At 41.7% G+C, this 22,348-nt stretch overlaps 1 protein-coding gene across 6 annotated transcripts in view; it reads right to left on the bottom strand.

Moving 5' to 3' along the window:
• Positions 1 to 20,782, bottom strand: part of WDFY3 (WD repeat and FYVE domain containing 3) — a 111,341-nt gene extending 90,559 nt beyond the window's left edge. For all 6 annotated transcript variants that reach the window (XM_042811730.1, XM_042811726.1, XM_042811728.1 and 3 more), the window contains exons 1-6: positions 20,680 to 20,782; positions 16,752 to 16,961; positions 10,889 to 11,012; positions 3,407 to 3,516; positions 2,220 to 2,381; positions 63 to 255 (exon numbers count right to left, since the gene is read on the bottom strand). In XM_042811730.1, coding sequence (XP_042667664.1) covers positions 63 to 255; positions 2,220 to 2,381; positions 3,407 to 3,516; positions 10,889 to 11,012; positions 16,752 to 16,931 — 769 coding nt within the window. In that variant the 5' untranslated portion in view covers positions 16,932 to 16,961; positions 20,680 to 20,782. The remainder of the gene's footprint in view (positions 1 to 62; positions 256 to 2,219; positions 2,382 to 3,406; positions 3,517 to 10,888; positions 11,013 to 16,751; positions 16,962 to 20,679) is intronic.
• Positions 20,783 to 22,348: the final 1,566 nt, after the last annotated feature.

Raw genomic sequence — 22,348 nt, forward strand, 5'->3', positions numbered from 1 at the left:
CTTCACTATTAGTAAAGCAATCAAAGATAAATAAATAACTAATACTGGAGAAAGACACCTACCGTGAATGTATTTCACTACATTGACACTAAGGCCGTGACGCGATATGGTCATCAGTACTTCCCCTGCACTCTTCCTCCAAGGCAGGTTATAGGGAGGGCACCATGACGTTATTGCACTGAATAAAAGCTGCAAATCATCCTTTTGAGCCAGTTCTTCCGCAGGAGACACAAAACTGCACAGTTTTACTAAGATCTGAAACAGGAAGTCAGTAAACGTCCAGCATTATTATCTTGCTATTGGTATTGCCATTTCTGCCTAGACTTAGGAAAAGTTAAAACTTCCTTCCATGTAGTGTGCACGTTAGAAGAAGCTATGTGCTTTTCTCCCTTAGCTTATTAATTTAAAATAGAAAAACAAAGACAAGGCTATTTAACACGTAGCTACTTCAGGACTCAATTCAGGTGAAGATTATTAGCAAAACACCAGCAGCAGAACTTAAATAAATCTCTCAGGTAAAACAGCATGCTGGTTTCAGGTACCAGTATGTTCCTTCCTTCTATAATCAGTCATTCACTGATTTACAAGTTTGAACCCTGCAGTGGTCTAAAGGCTCTGAGAGGCAAATCATTACGTTCCTTCCTAATGCAGGGAAGTTCACTGAAAAGCTGCTGGCAGAGCAACATCTGTACCTTCTCAATCAACAAAAACAGCCCAGGAAGCTTGATAGGGCTGTAGTGTTGCCGTAGCCTTTCCTATCTGGAAAGCCTGTATCCTGGATCCGAATTACCAGATTACCTTACACAAGACAATACAGAATTGCAGAATCATAGAATTGCTCAGGTTGGAAAAGATCTTAAAGATCATCAAGTCTAACCATGACCTAACCATACTACCCTAACTAGCAACCCTCCACTAAATCATGCCCCTGAGCAAAGGCAGATTATATATATATATGCACACACATAATATGCAGCAGTGCAGCCTGTCAGTACATTATGTGTTCTCTTTTGTGCATTTTCTAAGGACATTTGTTGTTCACTTTCTGTTTTCTGCAGGAAGCTGAGCCTCTTTCCCAGAAAACATAAGGAAGATTTTGGAAAGCTACCTGCACCCCAAGGAGACACAGAAATTAAAACAAAAAGCAGAGCACGGGGACTACCTGAAGCCTCACCCACTCCAGCTAACTCATTTCAGAGTGCTACTTGATGGCCCTTGATGAGGGATAGAAAAGATTAGAGAAGTAGCATATTAGGGAAACATTTGTGTAACTTCCACCGTTTTTTTTAACTCTGCTAACTGAAATACAGCAATGCAACTTCTGAAAGGTAGCTCACAGCACATCATGATTTCTGCTTCAGAAGAAAAAGTGCTGCACTAAGCCAAAAAAAGCCAAAAGAAAATGGCTACATTCCAATATAGTGACGGTCACCGGGCAGATAGTAATTGTGAGAATAAGTCTGATCTTTATTTTTGTAGCACAGGCATCAAAACGCTGTACAAATTTACACTTACAAATCTCAGCACTGCCTTCATATCACTGAAGGCGATGATTACCAACAGGCTCCTACAGTTTTGTGTGTGTGGTTACGTAGTTCATTCCAATGTGTACATGGGAACTGACAGTATGACCATTGAGTCTGCTTGTTCTAACAGTTTAGCCACGAGAACATATGGGAATTCCTTCACAAAAACTCCATTTGGAACTTGGAAAGCAGGAACAGGTTCCCTGGTCTCCCTGGCAAAAATGGAGAAAAGCATCTGGAAAAACATGAGGGATAACTCTAACAGTAAATGCAAGCTAAGGTGGTTTACCCTCATATTTAAATTACTTCCAAATGCATTATTTACTTCTGTAAGTAAAAGGAAATCAGGATATGTGAAATTACAGATTATTAACAATACTCATATTTTTTACTGTGTCTACTTCAATCAACAATGGCCAAAGATACCAAACATCAGATTAAAGCAGAACAACAGCAAATGCTTTGCTCCCTTTAGATAGCTGTGTGGAAGAGGTGCAGTAATTTTTTTTGAAGAAACACTTGCTGAGGACAGAAATCACAGGACAAACAGGACAAGACTTTAAACTCATCTGTGCTTCCAGAAACTCTAAGACTGCAGTTTGCAAAGAATCAAGTGAGAACAGTTTCTGGAGAATTCTCAAAAAGCATTTCCCCTCTTTCTGTAAGATCTATGACCTATTTTACCTTTCTTACCTGTACAAAGACTTTCTGTAGTAGCGCTCGGCGCTCTGCGAGAGGTAGCTCATTCTGTGCTCCTCCAACTACCTCAGGCACATGTGGAAGGTCAAAAAACAGATACAGACATTTAACGAGTGTGGAAGGCACGGACATTGTAGTCATGCAGTCCACGGTTTTCTGGGGAGAAAGAAAATAGAGCAAAACCACAGCTGAGCAGATTATTATACTCAAAATGTTACACTCCTGTAACACAGTTGACGCAGACACTGGTTCTTCCTTCTAACCCTTCCGAGCTGTCCAGATGGCAGTACAGACTGACCATCTATTTGCAAACTCCTACCTAAATAGTAACCTTAAAAACAAACAGCATCCTAATTTATTTTCACTACAGTAGCACCTAACAGCCACAGTCAGAAGCAGTCCCTGCACTACAGAAACCAAAACCAACAGCTTCTGCCAACAGGAGCTTGCAAGTCGATTACAACAGTTCAGCCAAGCCCTCATTAACCATCTATTTAACAGCACAAATGAGCACACAATCAGTCAATTCTTGCATTTGGATGGCAAGAAATTAGAAGTAGGAACAGGAAGCAAAGCAAAAGAAAACAAGAAAGCATTATTGGTAAGGAAAGCCAAATTGGGCGGAGGCTGGTGACATACTAAATGTATGGCAGACAACATGCTGAGTTCTAATGGCAAATTAGAGCAGAAAGGGCAAACCACACAGCAGCCTGTATGTTACCACAGATTGGTTCTCTAATGTGAGCAAGCAGCGGAACCAAAGGCAGAAGCAGTAATGTTTGTGATACCATTTGTTCATCATTGCTTTTGGCCTCCCCTTCTAGTAATGCATCCTACATAAACTGGGGGGCATGTATTGAGACTGAGTGATTTAGGCAGTGCATGTGACATGAATCTCTATGGAGGCTAAGCAGCAGCATGTTCAAGAAGCCTTTGGGGAACAATAACAATTGCCTGCAATAATTCTAACTTCAAGTTCCAAAAGAACGATTTTTAGGCAATTGAAACCACCAGCAGCTGAAGCAGAAATTCTGTGGCACCGCAGCAAAAAAAAAGACCTTAACACAGAAAGCAGAAAGTAGCCCAGAGCATCATTCAGTGTGTTCTCACAGATCGTTATTGTGATTCTTGTGCGTCTCCAAGCCCCCAACTTTCATTAAGCATTGCTGTTTCAGACTAACCTGTCCTGATGAAGCTAGTAAATTAATTGTAGTGAGCAACATCCAACCTCTACTTGCTTCTTCACTTTGATTGATTTCCAGAAACTGGACGATGGCACGACTTGCAGCCTCTGTAAGGGGGACCGGGTGAAAAGAAGGGAAGAGAAATACAAATTTAGTTTTAAAGTCTGCAGCATGGAAAACTTCCTCTCAACAGTCTGTGCGCTAAGCAAGAATTCAGCTCCAAAGTAATGCTTGCAGGAAAAAAAAGTAATAATTAAAAAAGGCAAGAAAAGGACTAGGTTCAGGCCTATTCTCTCCCAACACACATTCTTGCCTTCCACATGCACTTGGCTCTGACACTAATCTAGGCTGTAAAAAGTACATTTTAAGTAGCATGCTTTCAACCAGAAGTCAGGTTGTGCAGTTGCAAGCAGCAACTGTTCTTTAAGCATTTTAGGTTTACCAAACACAACTTACTCTTTTTCAGGTGTATTAATTCACTATCACTTAGGAATTTCTGTGGGAAAAGCTTATATTCATGGCCTGGGGCTGGGGGGAGAGGGTGAGGAACTGCGCTGAAACAACAGTATGGACAATAAACAGACAGGACTAAAGGAAAAGAGATGTAAAAAGCCAGGAAGAATAAAAACAGGAAAATAAAGGTAAAAAAGACCAACAATTACCTCAGCACCATTCTACTGTTTGTTGTTTTTTTTTTGTAAGATGAAAATGCTAACAACTTATGGTTACTTAGCATGAGGAAGGGACCACTTTTGAAATCAGAAGTGATTCTATACCAATGAGAGCATAAGTTAAATATTCAGCCTGGGAAATAAGTCATCCTTAATAAATATGAGCAAAATACAAACAAGAATATAAATGAACTAAAAATGAAGTCCTAATTCATTGCTGTCTACATATATGCGTGTTAAGACATCTGTCACGCCAATAATGGGAAGAGCCCATAATACTTAAGGAAAACCTAAAATTGTTTTGCATTAATACTGCACATCAATCATCTTCAATGCTTTCAATGTCAGCTAGAACTGAAAAAGAAGTAATATTGATGAAGAGAGGAATTACAATGAAATTACAAAACAAGAAAGAAGTCTGCAGTTGAATCCATCTTCAATCTTGTTTTGTCTGCTCCATCTTCTGTCAGATTCCCCACAGTATACCTGTACATGAGCTTCTCCTAAGGTAAATGCACCCTTCTACTTGAAACTTGCTGGAGAATATCTTGAGCATTACGCCCAGCTTTGGTCCCACCCCAGTACAGGAAAGATGATGATGAAAAGGAGCTCAGCAGAGGACAACCAAGACACCAGAGCACTGCCCTGTGAGGAGAGGCTGAAGAACCACCACCCACTCAGCACAAGGAGAGCACCCCAGTGCTGACAGCAGGGATGCTACAAAGAGTCAGAGCCTGGCTTTCCACAGAGACCCAAGGCAAGACACATGTGGCTTAAAATGAAACAAAAGAGACCAGACTGTGTGTAAGGAGACCTTTCCCCTCTGCGGGCAGCCAGACACTGGGAGAGGCCCTGCAGGATTGTGCTGGCTCCAGCCTTGGAGATTTTCAAGGCCTAAGAGGCCTTGCAAAGAAAATGTGGTTTTCACTTATGTCCAGGAAAAAAAAAAACAAAAAAACCAACAACCAACTTTTGAAGTCATAATCTTAAAGAAAAATAGACAGAAAGAAAGATTGCAGGTAAAAATTAACACTTGTTTTGGTTTTGTAGAAGCTGGTTTTTTTTTTCCAAAGATTTTGTTTTTGCAGCCTTATTTTGCCCTACAATTTTTCTGAACAAACCATTGGGTTTTCCAAGTCTGGGACTAAAGTAAGGGGAGGCATTCACCAAATCCCTGAATGGGACTGACCAAAATAAAATCAGACAGCATTTCCCCTCACTTTGGTATTGCAGGTTCCAAACGGTGGACATGCAGCAAACAACCACTTACTTGCCGACTTACCAATTCTGGGTGGGCAGTTTGTTTTCTGAAATAATTGGTCCTAAAAATTGACCATAAACAGAAAGAGTGGTACAGAACAAACAGGGTACCAACAGCCTCCTTTGGACATAGCTTTCAAAAGCCACCTGTGGAACACAGGCTCTCTTGGTATCTTTGAAAGTGAGAGACTGAGAGGTTAGGTATGTGCTTCTGAAAAAGCTGCCACACTGCTGGCATTCTAAACAGCAGAGCAGTCAAGCACTATAAATAGTTGCTTCAAAACTGTCAGTCTTAATTGAGCAGTACCTAAAACACAGACAGGATTTAAAGTGCAGGAATACATTCTTTTGTCATCTGCTCTGAGCAAGTCTGACAGCACTACTATCCAGGATTCACTTCTGTCGTCAGCAGTAGCCTTACTTTATTGCTTGTAATTTTTCCTTGTTTTGCAGTGCTCAAGAAATCCTTTTGATACCACACTCTCTGTGCCTGACCCAACATCCTCAGGCTTTTAACTTCTCACAAGAAGCCACAGCATCTAGAATTTGGACGTGCAAGAACAGCAAGGAAGCAAAGAGATGAAGAACTATAAGGTAACATCCATACATAAATACCTTGACCATTCTATAGGCATGAGTAGATAACTATGATCACAGTTATAACCACAGTGAGCAGTGAGTACAGTTGTCAGATTTTTCAACACTGAGCTGCTAAATACAGGAAAGAGGCTTGGTATACAACGACCAAATGGAATACAATGACCAAAGAAATTTCATACAGAAGAGGCAGCAGGGATGCTTTGTGTCTCTGACTTCAGAAGAGCAGCAGATAGAAACCTACAGGATAAGCTCTATTCAGATTGCTAACAAAAGCAGCGTTGCATTAAAGGAAACGTTCCTGTCTATAGCAACAACAGTATGAGTTACTTCAGAATTACGTACATATTCTAGTAAACAGACCAATATCACTGTGCTATTTCATATTTTACTGCTATCTTCAGTATAGTACTAGTGGCAAAAGACTAGGTGGGTAGGTAAGGAAAGTGTCCATATGCACACCAGAGTGTGTATTGGCAGTAAGGCTTTTCATGGACCCCTCTTCTAAGCAAGCCCCCACTGCTCTACAAGGAGAATACCTGGAAATACACTCAGATGCCCAAGGAAGCATATAGTTTCAATGGGCCAACAAGTAAGAGAAGCATCACCTTAAACTAAAGAGGCAAGAAACCCTTGTTCCATCAGGAACAGTGCAGCGTTGTCATCACAAGCAGGAGATATGAAGAGGCTGATCCTTTTGCCCCGTTGAAGAATGAGAGGTTTGCTCAGCAAAAGATAAACAATTCAACAGTGCCAGCACTTCACCAGCCCAGCTGATAAAAGAATGAGCTTTCCAGGATGTCACACGTCACTTACCTCACGGAAGATCTGACAAATAGCATCTAAGATTAATTAAAAGGTTAACAGAAAGAAATAAGATGCAGCCGTCCCTGACCAAAACTGATTCCTCGTGGCTAACAGATAGGGCTCTGCTTCCCCTTTGGAGCTGCTTCTGTAAACCCAAAATACAATCGCCGAGTAAAGCTAAGTCACCTACAGGTCAAGGGGAAAAGCGCAAGGGAGAAAACGTGATTGTGTACTCACAGCAGGTCAGCTCACCTCCAGCCTCCACACACCACACACCTCCAGGCTGTGTGCTCAACAAACAGCTAACCAGCATATCTCTGTGTAGCCCCTAACTCCTCTGTTAGCATGATACAGCCCCAGTGCTTCCAAGAGGTGCAGACACTACAAATAACACTATCAGAAAAACTTCAGACCTCAACGTGGAAGGAGCCTGAAGGTACGCACTTGATTAAGGGTGCGTAGAAGATACGCATTCGTAAACTGCCATCTACAACACCTAACAAACACAAAATGCACTTGGACAACACAAAATGTCATTTAGTGCTTAGCAATTTAAACTGAACACTCAGTTCTGCTGACAATGGCAGATGCCAACTGTAGTAAAAATGCAAAATACAGGCAGAGTTTGCAGATCAATAGAATTGAAAAGGGAAAAATAAAGGCAGATATTGCCAGAGGCTGAACATACACCACTGATGTGGTTTTCTGCTACAGCTAAACATTTTGATGAGGAGTTACCAATTTGGTCTCCCAACATGGTTTTAAAGTAAGATAATGGTTGTCTTTAAACTTGTAAGTTACAGAAATGCAGAAATATTTTTCTTTTACCGGTCAAAGTTTGATTAAAAAAGGGGGAAAAACAACCAACAACAATAGGGTGTAAATAATAAATGAAAAAGCTGTTTCTGAAGGGAAGGAGGGATTAGTTTAACAGTCTATAGAGAATTTAGTATGAACTAGTAGATACTGTGACAGATTCACAGAGAGCGTTGCAAATATGCAATGATACACTGCTTAAAATTAATAAGGTGAGACACAACAGAAGAGAATTTAAAAGCTGCCTAAAACAGTGATGTACGCAGAGTAGCACCTACACTGAATAATTTAAACAAAAAGAAAAAAAATAAAACAACAACGCTTGAAATTCACCTTAAAAGGGGTTAAAATATTCCAGCCCTATGATCTATCTTTTTGTTTTCTCACTCTGGGACTTGGGCATAAGGTACAGCACTCAGTGGAAAGACGACCCAAAAGGTCTTTGGCTCGTGGCAGCTGTGCCCCAAGGAGCAGCTCTCCCATCCCATTGCACAGCAGCCAGCTCAGCACAGAAGGCCTGGGGGAGCACGCTGTCCTGCACTGACCCAGCTGCAATCCTTCAACATACACGTAAGACCTGATGCCTGAACTCATTTTTGCTGCCATTTTTGCCCCTGGCACAAATTATAATGATGGGCCAAACGTATGAGGGCATGTTGTTGAAATACCCAGGCTATATATTTATTTTATCTTGCAGCAGTGGTGATATAACAGGAAGAGCTTGCCTCCAAGGTACGTGTTTTGCAAAATACAGAAGATGAAGTGCTACTTGCTCCCCATCATCTGTAGCCAAACTGACTGTTAGCAACCACATTCATTTTATCCACATTCCAACTGTCTCTGCACCTCGTTTCAGCAATCTATCTTTTCCAACTCAGAGCCAGATGCTCCCAAAAGGTTTATTTCAGAACAGGCTATGCAAGAAACAGAGGAGATTAGACATCCATTTTCGTACAGCACCATCATGATCTTTCAATCAATTCTGACATGAAATGGGATGCATTTGTTGAAAATCTGACAGCTCAAGAATTCAGAGGTAGCTGTCTTAACCATAACCCCACCACCTTCTCAAACAAAATAAGTTGAGGCAAGGGAAACCAGACATCAGTCCTCATAGAAATGGTGACTGCAGTCACCTGCAAACTATGACTGCTCCACAGGACAGACCTCAGTGTGGAAGAAAATCTAACAGTTCTAATGTCTTCATCTTTATTACTCCATGGCTACATTCATACTGGACAAACAGTACAGCTGAAACTGCAGTTCAACACTACAATGGCAGTGTTAAGAGACTACGTAAGATAGAATGCTGGCATAGTTACTACTGAATCATGAAATGCTGTTCCGAGAAAACAACTGCAGTTTGCAAAGAATAACTGAGATGTGTCTGTGATGGCAGGCATTATTCACACAGCTACTACTTAAATATTAAAAGATCCGATGAAAAAACTGCATTGTGCTCCATCACAAGACAGAAAAAAAAGCAGGTAACATTTATCATCCCACAGTCCCAACTAGACAACAACTGCCAACTGCATTTACATCTTTAAAGAGAAAAAGCAAGTTCTTTGAAAATTCCTTCCCTTTTGTTAACTAAAAGAGAAGTTCACTTTTAATAATCTTTGTGAGGAAATTTTGCTCAGCAATTTTGTCCATTTAAACTGAGCACTTCATGCTACGAAGAACTTGCATTTGGATTCTCTCAGAGATACTTCCCACATAGAGCTCTTACTCTAAAAGCGTACTCTACCTACTAATAGCTATTAGGATACACTGTGTTATTTTGTTTGGTAGAAAAAGGACCTTTACAATATTTAAGCATAATTATTTTGTCTCTGAAAAAGAAAGTACTTTTAAAAAGCCTAGCTCTTTTCGATGTTACAGGGAACATTCACCTAGCTCTAAATAGTTCAGCACAGCAGCACAAAACCCATGAATTTTAACAGTTTGTTAACTGGACATTGACAGAGCAAAATGCAACTCTGTGGCCTGGCCAAGAATCACAAAGCAATTGCAGTGCATGGAGCTAGCTACAAGGGCTTCCCACACTCAATCTAAAAAAGTTACGTCAACAGAAGTTATGGCAGTCTTAACTGCACCAAAAAAATACAGTACTGTTTTCCTCCTAATAAAACTATTGCTATTCATCATATTAAAGCTTACAAGAGTACTAACTTGTGTTTTTAAGTCACTGTGATTAAGTTTCCTAGCAAAGAAAAGAACAAAAGAAGAAAAGCCCCGAAGTTCAACAAAAAAAAAATCTACTCTGGGGCTGCAAGGATAGAAACCGGGCCATCTTGGAGCAGCCAAGGCAGAGATAACGGGTGAAGAACTAAGTAAATAGATGGCTGTTCTTAGCAAGATCCAGCAGGGAGGAGTGACAGGTGCTCCCCAACAAAAAGAACATTCAAGCCAACACCACCCTTCTGCTGGCTGGACATTCATGTCTCTTGTACACACATGGACACTGTGCTCCTGCTTTCCCCGCAGAGTACAGGTTCTATCTGCCATAGCTGTTTTTCCATCCAGGATACTTTCCTGGTATTCACTCTGCTTAAAATGGAAAGAAATCACAATTGGCATAATCTGCAACTGCTGACATCACGTGTCATACTTTGCAGAGCCTTTTTTAGCTTGCTATTTCCTCATTTGCCACCAAATCCAAACTGAGAAGCCAGGAGAGAACTTAAAACCATCTGGAAGGCAAAAAACTTGATATTGCTCAGAAAAACTCTCCTCTTGCCAGGAAACAATGCTCAGACAAGGAAGTCAAAGGGGAAGGTTAAGGCAACATGCCTTCCCAGCACATCATCTTCCAAAATGCAACTTCCAGAAAGAAGTCAGGGTCTGACACACCAATGGTTCAGCATAGAACGAAGTCTCCCTCAGGCATTCAACAGACCTTAAAGATGGGCCAAGACATATCTTCTCAGTGCTGGGGATGCTGGTCCTAATGTTCTGCTCACCACAATTCCACATCTTCCTATTAGCTTTCAGGCCAACAGATAATTTAAAGGTACAATTTAAACACATATCTGAGGGACAAAACACCACCAACAAACACACTGAGAAAGCTACAGCAGCCATCTCCATGATCTTTTGTGTCCTCCTACTAGATGAGGCATCTCAGTGTACTCCCATCTTCAACAAGTTATCAAGTTCGTGGAACTTAATTGTCTTTATACTCTAGGCAGGAGGACTCAGCTTGCCTCATTCTCTCAGACCTAAGAAACAGAACATGTTCTCCCTGTTAAGACTTCAGTCATGAAGTCTTAAAGTCAAGACTTTCATCATGTACAAAAGCTCAACTTTGTGCCCCGTGCAGTACCTGTGGATTTATTTGATGCTCTCCGTCGAATTTCAGTCACCATCAATCGTGACACTTGAGTAGTGAATTGTAAGAGGTCAGAAAATTTTTCTGTCATTGTACTTGGAGGAGCATTTCCAAACACCTAAAATAAAAGAAAAACAAATAAATTTTAAAAATCGCCCTACTTACATGGATCATTATAAACTGCCACTTCCTCACTGCAAACAGGAGGTACCACTATTGCGATCACCTTTTTTTCTGCTGCATTATTCATCCTTGTACTGTTTTTTCACAGTGCATGTTATAAGATATAAGTATACGTGAAATTACGTCATCATAGGGAAGAAAGATCTGACAAATAAAGGGGGAAAAAGAGAACCGTGAATTTTCTTGCACAACGAAAAACTCCCAGAGTGGGAAAGACCAGATTGCACACTAAGCCTCCCACAGAACTCCGGTTTTAAGAGCAACTGTTTACTGGACCAACACATCCCATGGGGTGAACTCCAAGTACAGAATGATAAGCATGAAATATTCCAGAAGACACAAACTAGAACTGACTATCCCAGGAAGCCCCACAGTTCCCAACACCTCATTCTCCTTTCTTGAGATCCTCCTTAACATAGACTCACAGAATGGCCAGGGTTGGAAGGGACCTCAAGGACCATGAATCTTGAACCCCCCTGCCATATGCAGGGCCACCAACCTCCACATTTAATACTAGACCAGGGCCCCATCCAACCTGGCCTTGAACACCTCCAGGGATGCGGCATCCACAACCTCTCTGGGCAGCCTGTTCCAGCACCTCACCATTCTCCCTAAAGAATTTCCCTCTGACATCCAACCTAAATCTTCCCTCTCTCAACTTAAAACCATTTCCCTTGTCCTGCATAACACATAACATCAGCAGTCATCAACAATTTTTAAAAATTAATTGTTGCTTAATTCTACTAACTTAGTCTTCATGATTAAGTATTGATAGATACTATATATATATATATAATATTAGATATTAATTATTGAAAGAAACATCCCTTCCACATTCTGGTACCATCACTTGTGTCAGTGCTGAAAAAATGCAATAGCCTTCTGAATATCTGAGTATCTTGGTACTTCTCTGCCTGTAGACTCTTTTTTTCCCCCCTCTCATGGCTAATTGCATATCCTGTAAGAGCATCGCTAACAAGCCAGGGTATTTGGATAACATTTTTTTTTAAAAGCTTTTTTTTCTTTCTTTTTTTAAGTAACATTTTAGATCAACATGTCATATTCACTTCTCAACAAGGGAATTAAATCATTAACAGCACATTTGGACTCAAACGCTCTTCAGCCTCTTCTCCCCTTCTCCTTTATCGGTGCTACTGCTGCAGGTGAGCTGTTGACATATCTGAGGTCACTCAGAAGCCTGGCTTCCTCCAATGACATCCACAACACCACAGTGAACAGGAATGCAAGGCAATTGTGGCACTGAGTAGCTCTGCAACTGACAAGTTACTTAAAAAAAGTCTAATAAGCTAGAAGATTAAATGACCTTTCTTAAGGTTATTTTCTCCAATCTTCCCCCTCCTAGTGCATTAGCAGGAGGTTGGATTTGATGATCTCTCTCTTCCAACTGCTGCAATTCTGTGATTCAATTCTGTGTATAAAGTTTTACTTCTTACCCCTTCACTCAGTGTCAATAGCTCTGGCATGTTAGAGAACAGCCAAAAATATTTCTCCTGCCTACTTGCATTTCAAAGACATGCTGAAACAGAGCCAGAAATACAAAATTAAAATTGAACACTATTTCCGCACTATAAAAATAGTTTTCACCAGAAACTTAGGTGTTTCTCACATAGGAAATTTCAGCTGCCATTACCAATGAAGAAAGCAGCCAGAAGTCCAGTCACTGGAGGTGACTTTTGAGGTCAACTAAGAAACACCTGCAAACTGGGATTGCAAAGCAGGGAGCGTTCCAGCATCTTTCACAAAACTGATAGGCTACAAAAGGTGAGGAGGGCCCCAACGCACCCATGTTCCCTGCCATGACCTACTCAAGACCAGTCAGACTAGAACACACACTGGCAGAGTACCTTACTATCGCTTACCGCTTCAAGCTCAGACCAAGGAAAGAAGAAAATGGATGGGCACACTGTCTGACTTCAGATGGCTAATTGCCAGCAGATGATAGGAAAGGCAGAGTGTTCACAGCTGCAACACAAGGCTGACTGGGGAGATCTAGGCTGGAATGTTTTGCCTCACAGCCGAGGTTGCACTAACATAAGCATGTTGGCATACTCCTTGACTAAAGGCAGTAACATACACGGAACAGGACACAAAGCATTTTAACAGCGAGTCGTCTTTCTTGTTAATGCAAAAGGTGAGCTTCTTCCCAGAAAATTTAAGCAATTTATTGTATTCAAACATCACTTATTCAAAATATTAGCCTCTCCATCCATCCATTCACTTCTTTCATATACCTCAGGAGCTTTAGTAGCACATAGCAGCACAAGGTGCTGCACCACACCGTTTCTGAGAACTGAGCTCATATGGATGCAGATCTCCGAAAGGAGGCTTTTGAAAACTTTTCCAGAGGACAAAAATTTCATGATTATGTACTGATCTAGCTTTTTGTTAAGTCATGATTCGATATTTCACAAGCCTCTCTGAACAATGAGAAAACAAATGTTCCAAGCACCCATTCATCAGCAAAAGTAAGACAGTTTAGGCTGCAGCGAGCTTCAGACATCCACATCCACATAAACAGAAGGCTGCTCTTGCGCCTCTGGATCTACTGATTAAGAATCCTCAAAATAATCAGATAGAACCTCATCCCACACAACACTTCAGTTATGTCTGCCAAATCAATCAGTCCTAGGTGGTTAAGCAAAAAAGCACCTGATCCATTAGCTGGCTGATGCTGGCCACATGCAGGCCCACACGATGCAGGCTAATGCCTCACCTTAGATCTCTGCATCCAGTAGAAATCACCATTGTGTGCTTGGCTTATGGCAGCACTACTAGAAGTACGCAATCTACCTTATACAAAGTAACTGAAGGATTCGGGATCTGATTCAACCAAGCTATTGACTGATATCATGAAATGTTTGCAGCTATTATCTTTGAGAAACAAGATGCTTTAAAAATGTTTTGATGTTTCCTTTCAACAGAAGCAGGTCTCACAGGAAAGCCACCTCCAAATTTAGCGTCCATCAAGCCATCTCAGAATCAACATTTACCAGTTCTTCCACTGAACATGCTACGTAAGGCTTGTAATTAAAAGAAATATTTCACCCCTTCTATTTTTTTTTATTTCAATCAGCTTCTTACTTTGTCTTTGTCTGTCTTGCTAAGCTAGTGGGATTTTCCCAACATACACAGCTGATACTCCAAAAAACACAAGGCTAGATAAGCCAAGAAAGCCACCTGCAGACTTTAGGCATAATCCTCAAAAGAAGGTGGCATTAACCAGCAACCTAAAAAAGAGAAACTACAGAAGTAAAAATAAACAGATGACATTGCAATTCTTCAACCTCTTGCACACAAGATGACAAGAATGAATTTGTGCAAAAGGCAAGGGGAAAAAAACCTGCAGTAGATGAGATTTGAGTGAAATCAGTTTCGTATGTGCTACACTAACAGTTTGTTGACAACTCATAATGGTTATCAGTGCCTGCACAATTAGGAAGAAAAAGAGCACAAATACTACGTGCTTTCAACACTGCACCACACAAAGGTTCTGAATTTACAGAGGTTGGAAAACAAAGGGACCACATCTGACAAAGGCCTCCATTTAAGGCAATAAGGATAACTTCAGTATAAAGTTCACCAAGGAAAGGAAACTAAAGGTTCTTCAGGATTTAGAAAACTAAGATTCTATCAACAAAGTTCAGTGATGTACAGTGGAGGAGAGACATGCATGATTTAGGGAAGGAAAACCTGAAAAAACAGGGAAAAGACTAGCCAAAATGCCCTCCTACAAACAGAAACAGCAGAAGACATGCATACCATCTTGAAATCTTTAGATTTGGCATCTGAGAACAGGTAGGCAAGAGCTGATTGTGACTAGAAAGAAATTTACAGTTAGTGGTTTGTTGTTTGTTTGTTTGTTTCAGGACACTTGTTCAACATAAGTTGAACAAGAAAAGGTGAGTGAGAACAAATAATGCAAAGACATGGGACAACTAAAATTGAGATGCAGCAGGATTAAGAAGGGACAAAGAACTATGAAGTGGAAAGGCAGGAGAGTTGGAAGAAAGTGGAGTAATAAAGAGAAATTTTAAACTTCCTTTTTATCAAGTCTAATTAAAAACTTCTCTACATAAGCAGGACACTGATCACTGCACCATATTCCTGCAAACTCAGCTGTATCACCAACTGGAGGGTTCTGTAAGCACAGTGCTACAACTAAGCACTACCAGGGCCCAGGAACAAACAGTTTCTTCGCCTGCAGATTACAATGCAGTGCTGAAGTGAGTACAGTGGGTATCCTCCCTTCTCAGAAGCATCAGCCACCTGAAACCACCAGAGGGAGAATTCCAGGTGTAATTGCAACAAAATGTTATTCACAGGCTCAAGCCAAGATTAAGATTCCACTGCGCACGTTTGTAAAAAAACAAAACAAAACAAAAATTAAGAAAGTTCATGGCTAGAGGGCATACAATCCAAGTAGATAAATTAAGGAGGAAGTAGGTGAGCTGAATTTTTTTCTCCAAGACTCACACAACAGGTTACCTGCAGCACTAGGAATAAGACCCGGGGCAACAGAATGACACTTAGGGGGGTTTATCTACTGAAGCCTGAAAATCCTATAACCACTATATCTAGACAAGGATTGCTTTTCCTACACAACATGCAAGCAGTCCAATGTGTAACACCACCAAAAGCCATATGTTCAGCAAAACATCAATCTAGAAAAAGAATTGGTTTTCCAATCAAGTTTTTCCCTTTTATAGCTTAATCAATGATTCTACTTCTCCACAGCAGCACACACGACCAGAAATCCTTCATTCAAGAAGAGATTCAGTAATAAGAGCTCAGGTCACAGCAGGAAAAAGATAAATGTAGATCTCTGTATCTCTGTACTGCTCAATCAAGAGCCTAAAGCTACTATCGAAGTTATTAGGCTCAGTGAAGCGGCAAAGGAACTAAAAGGCATACAAGGCATGGAGAGGATTTAGCTCCTATCAATGCCAGTGGCAGCAGTCACAGCCCTGCTCCAAGCCATCTCAGTGCCTGAGCACAGGAGGCAGTAAAACAGGAATGTCACTGCACATACAGCTATTGGATCCTCACTGAAATCCAACTTGCCCAAGAAGAGTAAAACAGATTCACATAGGAAAAAGGCTGCGAGGGCAATGGGAATAGAGAATTTATCACATAAGAAAAAATAAAAAACATTCAGCTTACACAGTGTTGCAAAACCATACCTGACAAGAGAGAGCATGACTGTTTTCTCTAAATATGCATTAATACAGTGAGGGACAAGAAGGGAGAAGTGTGATTTAGGCTCAGGAACAGTGCTGATACACAAACAAATGGCTACAAATTTGCCACAACTAAGCTTAAGTTAGAATCACCTCTATAAGAGAATAAAGACTGCAGCAGCAGACAACTTCACCCTGGAGAACATCTCATAAGGTACTGTTTCCCAGAAGATAAAGGTGCCTACAAACAGTAAGGTGTGCAGGAAAGCATCTCAGAAACAGACCTGACAGAAGAAAATCTCCAGCAATGGGTTCATCCACTTACACAACAGTGCATGAGGAAAAGATGGAAAAAAAATACAGGATGCCAACAAAAGAGCAAGTTCCGTTCTGCTAGAACCAGAGGTCCTGAGGAAACACAATAAGAGCAGCTGGTTACAATAAAGCAAAAGTCTCTCACAGACTCTCTGGCTTACCCTGTTAAATACCGGCAGCATCATGTACAGTTTTTCCTCCTGCTCTTTCTGGGTCATATGCCGGGGAGGGTGGCAGAGCTCTGTGAAGAGGCGCCGCAGGTGCATCAGCCCCAGCGCATTGTCCTGGGGGCTGCACTCCTCCTGCCGGGGCCGGCCCATGATCCTCTTCACCATATTCATCCTGACTGGCTTCTGGAGCTCCCCTGCGTCCTGTGCAGAAACAAACACAAACCACTGAGTGCAAGAAAGTCAGGAGCCATCCCATAGCAGCTTGTAAATGCACAGCAGCCCCTCTTGCAGCAAAGTTCCATGCCACAGTTAGCACCATTAGGTAACTGTACGTGCCAGGAATTGATTAGCACGTGCCTGCAGGGTTTGAAGCAAACAGCTTGCAACAGGGCAACACCCAACACCCTCCAGCACCAATCACAGCTGCACAGCAAAACACTTTGGTGCAGTTTCTGAGATGGTTTTGTGATTCTTCAATGCTCAGCGCATTTAGAGAAATACAACTGACATGTTGCAAAGCATTCTCAAAATAATTCCAGAATACAATTAGTACCAGTTCTATACGTTACACTGTAACCAAACAAGGCCTAAACACCTTGGACATCGACTTCATCAATACAAAGGCACATGTAGGTTTTTTTTTTTCCCTTGACTTCCGTAGGGCAAGCAGACACTGCCTTCCTACAGACTTATTGCTGACCTCACACCATAGCTGTCCAATGCACAGGAAAGCTCCCCTCACCATCTCCCTCCTGGAGTACAAGTAGCTCACTGTAACACTTCTCACTGATACCAGTTAGCGCCTGTGTGCAGCCCTGCACTATTCTGCCAAGCAACGTGGGCCACTCTCTTATGTACCTGAGACTGAAGTCTGAACAAGGATCTCAGAAGGGAATTGAGTGGCTCAGAGTAGATAAATCACTCAGATGTAGCCTGTTGTACGCTACTGCAAAAGGGACTGTTGTCCTGCTCACCTTCAGGTATGGGAAGGAGTGAAGGGGAACAGAAAATGATTTCTACAGGTCAATTTATGGGGACCAAAAATGAAAGAGTCAATGGAATTACAGCGTCCACTTCTCAGTGCTTAAAGACTGTTGAAAAACTGAAGAAGGTCAGTAAAAGTGATAAAAATTATTCAAGGATAGAAAATGCCTTACAGCAAGAAATGTCAAGAAGTTGATCTATTTAAATTACCAAAAAAAGAGGTCATCATGAAGGGTCAATTATGAAAAGGAGAAGTGATTATACCAAAGGTGCTGCGACTGGAATAACAGGGAAATACCAGTTACTGAGGAACCATTAAATCCAGAGACAAAGTCATCAGACAGCAGCTGGGAAAAAAAAAAAAAGAGGGGGGAGGAACACCTCATTACAAACTAGAATGAAGTTTCTAATACTGAAGATAATTAACCAACTGCTGGTAGGAGGAATTTAACAAGAACAACTACATCTTCTGCCTAAACCAAGATGAAATACCCTTCTGGAATGTATCGGTAAAACTGTATTTTAATCTCAGGTTAAAAAAAAAAATTAAAAAAAAAAGATTGAATACTGTGGCATTAAAACTGGCAACAAATACTGTGGTATAAAAAACACACACAAAAAAAACCCAAAAAACGAATCAAGAAGCCACTAAAAAAACATCTAAGCTTTTCAAACATACATTCCAGCAACTGTAGCCAGCCTATGCTGGAAATCTGCACTGACCTTTCACATTTCAAGAGAAATGATATGAAAGTGGCTGTGGTCTTTTACCATGCTATCCTCAAGATATAACAGGTTACAGACTTCAGGTCGGGAAGATACATGCAATATAGGATGAAATAAATAGGACAGGATGAGAGGTAACAGGCTTAAGCCGCACTAGGGGAGGTTCAGGTTGGATATTAGGAGATATTTCTTCTCAAAAAGAGCAGTGAGGCATTGGCACAGGCTGCCCAGGGAGGTGATGCGGTCACTGCCCCTGGAGGTGCTCTGAGGATCTGTGGAGATGTGGCACTGAGGGAGGATGTGGTCAGTGGGCATGGTGGGGATGGGTCGGGGTTGGAGTAGATTACCTCAGTGGTCTTTTCCAACTTGTATGATCCTATGAAACAGCACAGTTCCTGGAGGAACCCCAAACTCTTTCCCAAACTGTTCAGATTGGGAGTTCTTCTCACACTACGACAGCAGGATAATTGATCTAAATGAAATATGGAATACTGCACCTGAGACAAAACTTTGCTGCCTGAGCAGTGGTGGGGGAGGGAAGGAAACTCTATTTTAGTGTTACTAAACTCCTTCATAGATGATCTTGAAATTTCTTTTAGTGACTCACACAATACTGATAACTCCATATACAATACACAGAATACGTTGTCATTCCACCCACCACTGCTGTTGACTTTTGCTTGTTCTGCCAGTTCTTCTATTAAATCAGCAATATCCTGTGACTTCATTTAGCCTAAGCACACACTGAGGATGGCAGTTTGCACTGCTTCAGCCACACAACTGTACTTCAAGAATTGGCTATACTAGCATTGTCCAAGAAGTCCAACTTAATGGTGTGTGCTGTATGTACTGCTCTCGGAATTATGCTGGAAACAAGTCCCATTGTATTTCTGTCAGAAAATAGGTGAGCAGGGGCTCTATGCAACAGCATCACTGAGAAGTGAATATATATCTGAGGCATTCTTTCAAATTTCATTTTTTTTCACTCCAAATATAGTCTATTTTTATTATTGTGGAAATACAGGAAGATAACCTGAATTAGGTCTCAAGTTATATGAGAAGGACAATTCATTATTTACAGAAAGTAAAGCTTCCTTACTGTGGATCTGAATAACAGTACTTACTTATCCTATTTCAACACTGAGATGTTTAACCTCATCTAAAATTTTTTTTTAAATACTGGGAGAAATGGTACACAAGAAATACTGCACTGGGAAGGAGTACAGCTGTTTGCTGAGTGTAAGAACAAGCACTGGTTGGGATTATACCCCACACAAACATTCTGACTGGAGTTGTTTGTTTTGTCTTATGACCACCAACAGAAAGCAGTACACCTCAACCTTTCACTGCCAACAGAGCGTCCAGAACAAAGGCACTCCCTATTGTACCACCTGAAAACATCTGCACCTTCTTCTTCCAGCCAGCACCACACATGACTTGGATTCAGCTCTAAGGCTGATATTCTCCTTTATGTCATAATCAAACTATTCTAGAATTTGCAGTAACAGCCAGAGCCCCTGTTTGCACCTGCTTACTCAAAGCACGTAGAAATCGATGAACGTTGCACAGCTAAAGTCTACACCACCCTGCATCCCCTGCATCACCCCATACTGTCATAGTGCTGATACCCACAGGCCATCAGTGGGAAGCATTTGGAAGCCAAATCCAACAATGCATTGGGGCTCAGTAAGCAGTACTTCAGGAAGGTCTGATCAGAAGAACAAACTGAGCCCACCCAGGTCGTACTTTCCTGTGCCAACTCCATTCACAGATACTGCACAGAGCAGCAGAGATGACGGATGCCACACACTCCCAAAACACTTGAAATCCATTTGCAGAGGTGAAGGCAACCTTTAGCGGCGCAAGGTTTGCAGTGGGCCAGGTCAGCACACGTTGCATTCTGGGCACCAGCACTGGGAATTCACTGTGTAAGGATGGCGAGATCTCTCCTGCTCTTCCTGCCAGCTCCTCCCAATTACACACATGTACTTTGCAGATGCATTTCCATTTGCCTTTACACAAATACATAAAAACCTAAGTTTGGTTTGAGCAAAGCAATTTTAAATTGACAGCGTTCCAATGGTGCCCATGCTAACCCTGTTTCTAAGGCAGCAAACCAAGTGCCTCACACAGGACCTGGGGAGGAGCGTGGCAGTCACAAACCAAAAGGTTGCTTCTGCAGACGCTCTCTGGTACTCACAGCACTGACCTCTATAGCATTCCTGGGATCGGGGCCAACAGCCTCAGGAAAACAGAGCCCATTCCTTTCTGAGGTTCCTCTTCAAGAGCAATGCTGTCCATTCACTGGGGAAGGTAAGGAAAGAACAGAGGTTAGAACACAAACATGCCAATAATAGCCGAGCTTTGCTATGCTGCAAAGAGCTGTTGTTCCTAGGATATCTGTAAGAGCAATGATTTCAGCTCTGATTCCCAACCTGCCATGTTCAGCACCATCAGTGTAGGTACCTATGCCATATACAGACATATCCCACATCGACAAGGAAAACCTTGTAGCAACACAAATATACACTTAGTGAATTTTATTTTGTACAGTAAAAATAACAAAGATTTTAGGAGGAAAAAAAAACAACAACACAGAAGTGAAAAACAGCAGTATATGATCACTATGCCTTCAGAAGACTTTGCCAGAGAGGCAGCATTCACACAACTCTTGGCTCAAAAGGATGTGGTGCTTAATAACTATACAGTGTTTTGATCCAACCTCACTGCAAGCATTGAAAATAGAACTCAACTTGTTGGCAAGTTCATGAGCTCAGCAGTAACAGCCACACCTTTGCATATCATGAACAAGTTCTTTGGTTAGGATCTATTAGTTTTTATTTTTATTTTTAAATACAGTCAATGGAAATCTTACGTATGGGCTGCAGATCAGAACAAACTGCATTTAGGCCAGGCTTAATTAGCACTGCCTATATTGCCAAAGCTCAACTGACCATTTGCTGTACTGCAAGCACCCAAACTCTGTGAGCTTGCTTGAGCAGAAATCAGAGTGCAGCATCAGCAGTTCCTCCGGCTTCCATCAAAAAATAAAACAACAAATCGCTGTTAGGAAGTGAAACCACATAGACAGCTTCTGACCCCCCTTCCACAAGCATTACTTACTCAGCATGAAATAAGAAACAGTCAGAATCCTGTGGGAGCACCTAGTAGGGCCTGCACACACCAAGCTGCCTGTTCTATGAACACTTTCCACAGCATGCATGGAGCACCTTGTCTCCTAAAGTCTCAATCCCTTACACTGCCCTACTTCGGTATTAGAAGTGCATCAGGGCCACGCTGACCTAAGAAATACTTGGTCACAGAATGGGACAGCTCTAATCCACAGTCCCAAAACCAAAAGGCACAGGGGACAGAAGGAGCTGTATGAACATAGCTCACAGGAGCTGAACAGCTCTCTCAGTGCCAAAAAAAAACCACTCCCACTTTAATTATGTCAACTGATCTTTAGCATCAGACAAACTCAAATGCTCTCTGTTGTCATCGGCAGAATCACCAACAGTGGCTGCGAAGCCAATGGCATGCCCTATTTATTCCACAACAACAAGCAGAGAAAAAGAAGAAGGCAGCTCAGAAAAATGTGAATTTTGAGTATGCCAGAAGTTTGACATCATCAGAAGTGTAACTAAATCAAACAACACTACAGCTCAGTTTTCAGCATCCTGGCCACAACAGCAATGCTCTGTGAGCAGCCGGCACAGCTCAGGCTCTATCGGCCTCTCCACATTCCCCCTCCAGGGAAGTGAGGTGGCAGGCCCACACATATCCGAGCACACAGAGAGCAGGGACAGACAGCAGCACTGTCTTCCCAGCATGCCAGACATGGACAAAAACAGTGCCACACATTCTGAGAAAGCAGA

This window comes from Centrocercus urophasianus, unplaced genomic scaffold (assembly GCF_019232065.1).
Source record: "Centrocercus urophasianus isolate 14NV4802_14NV808 unplaced genomic scaffold, USGS_Curo_1.0 seq_13, whole genome shotgun sequence".
NCBI lineage: Eukaryota > Metazoa > Chordata > Aves > Galliformes > Phasianidae > Centrocercus > Centrocercus urophasianus.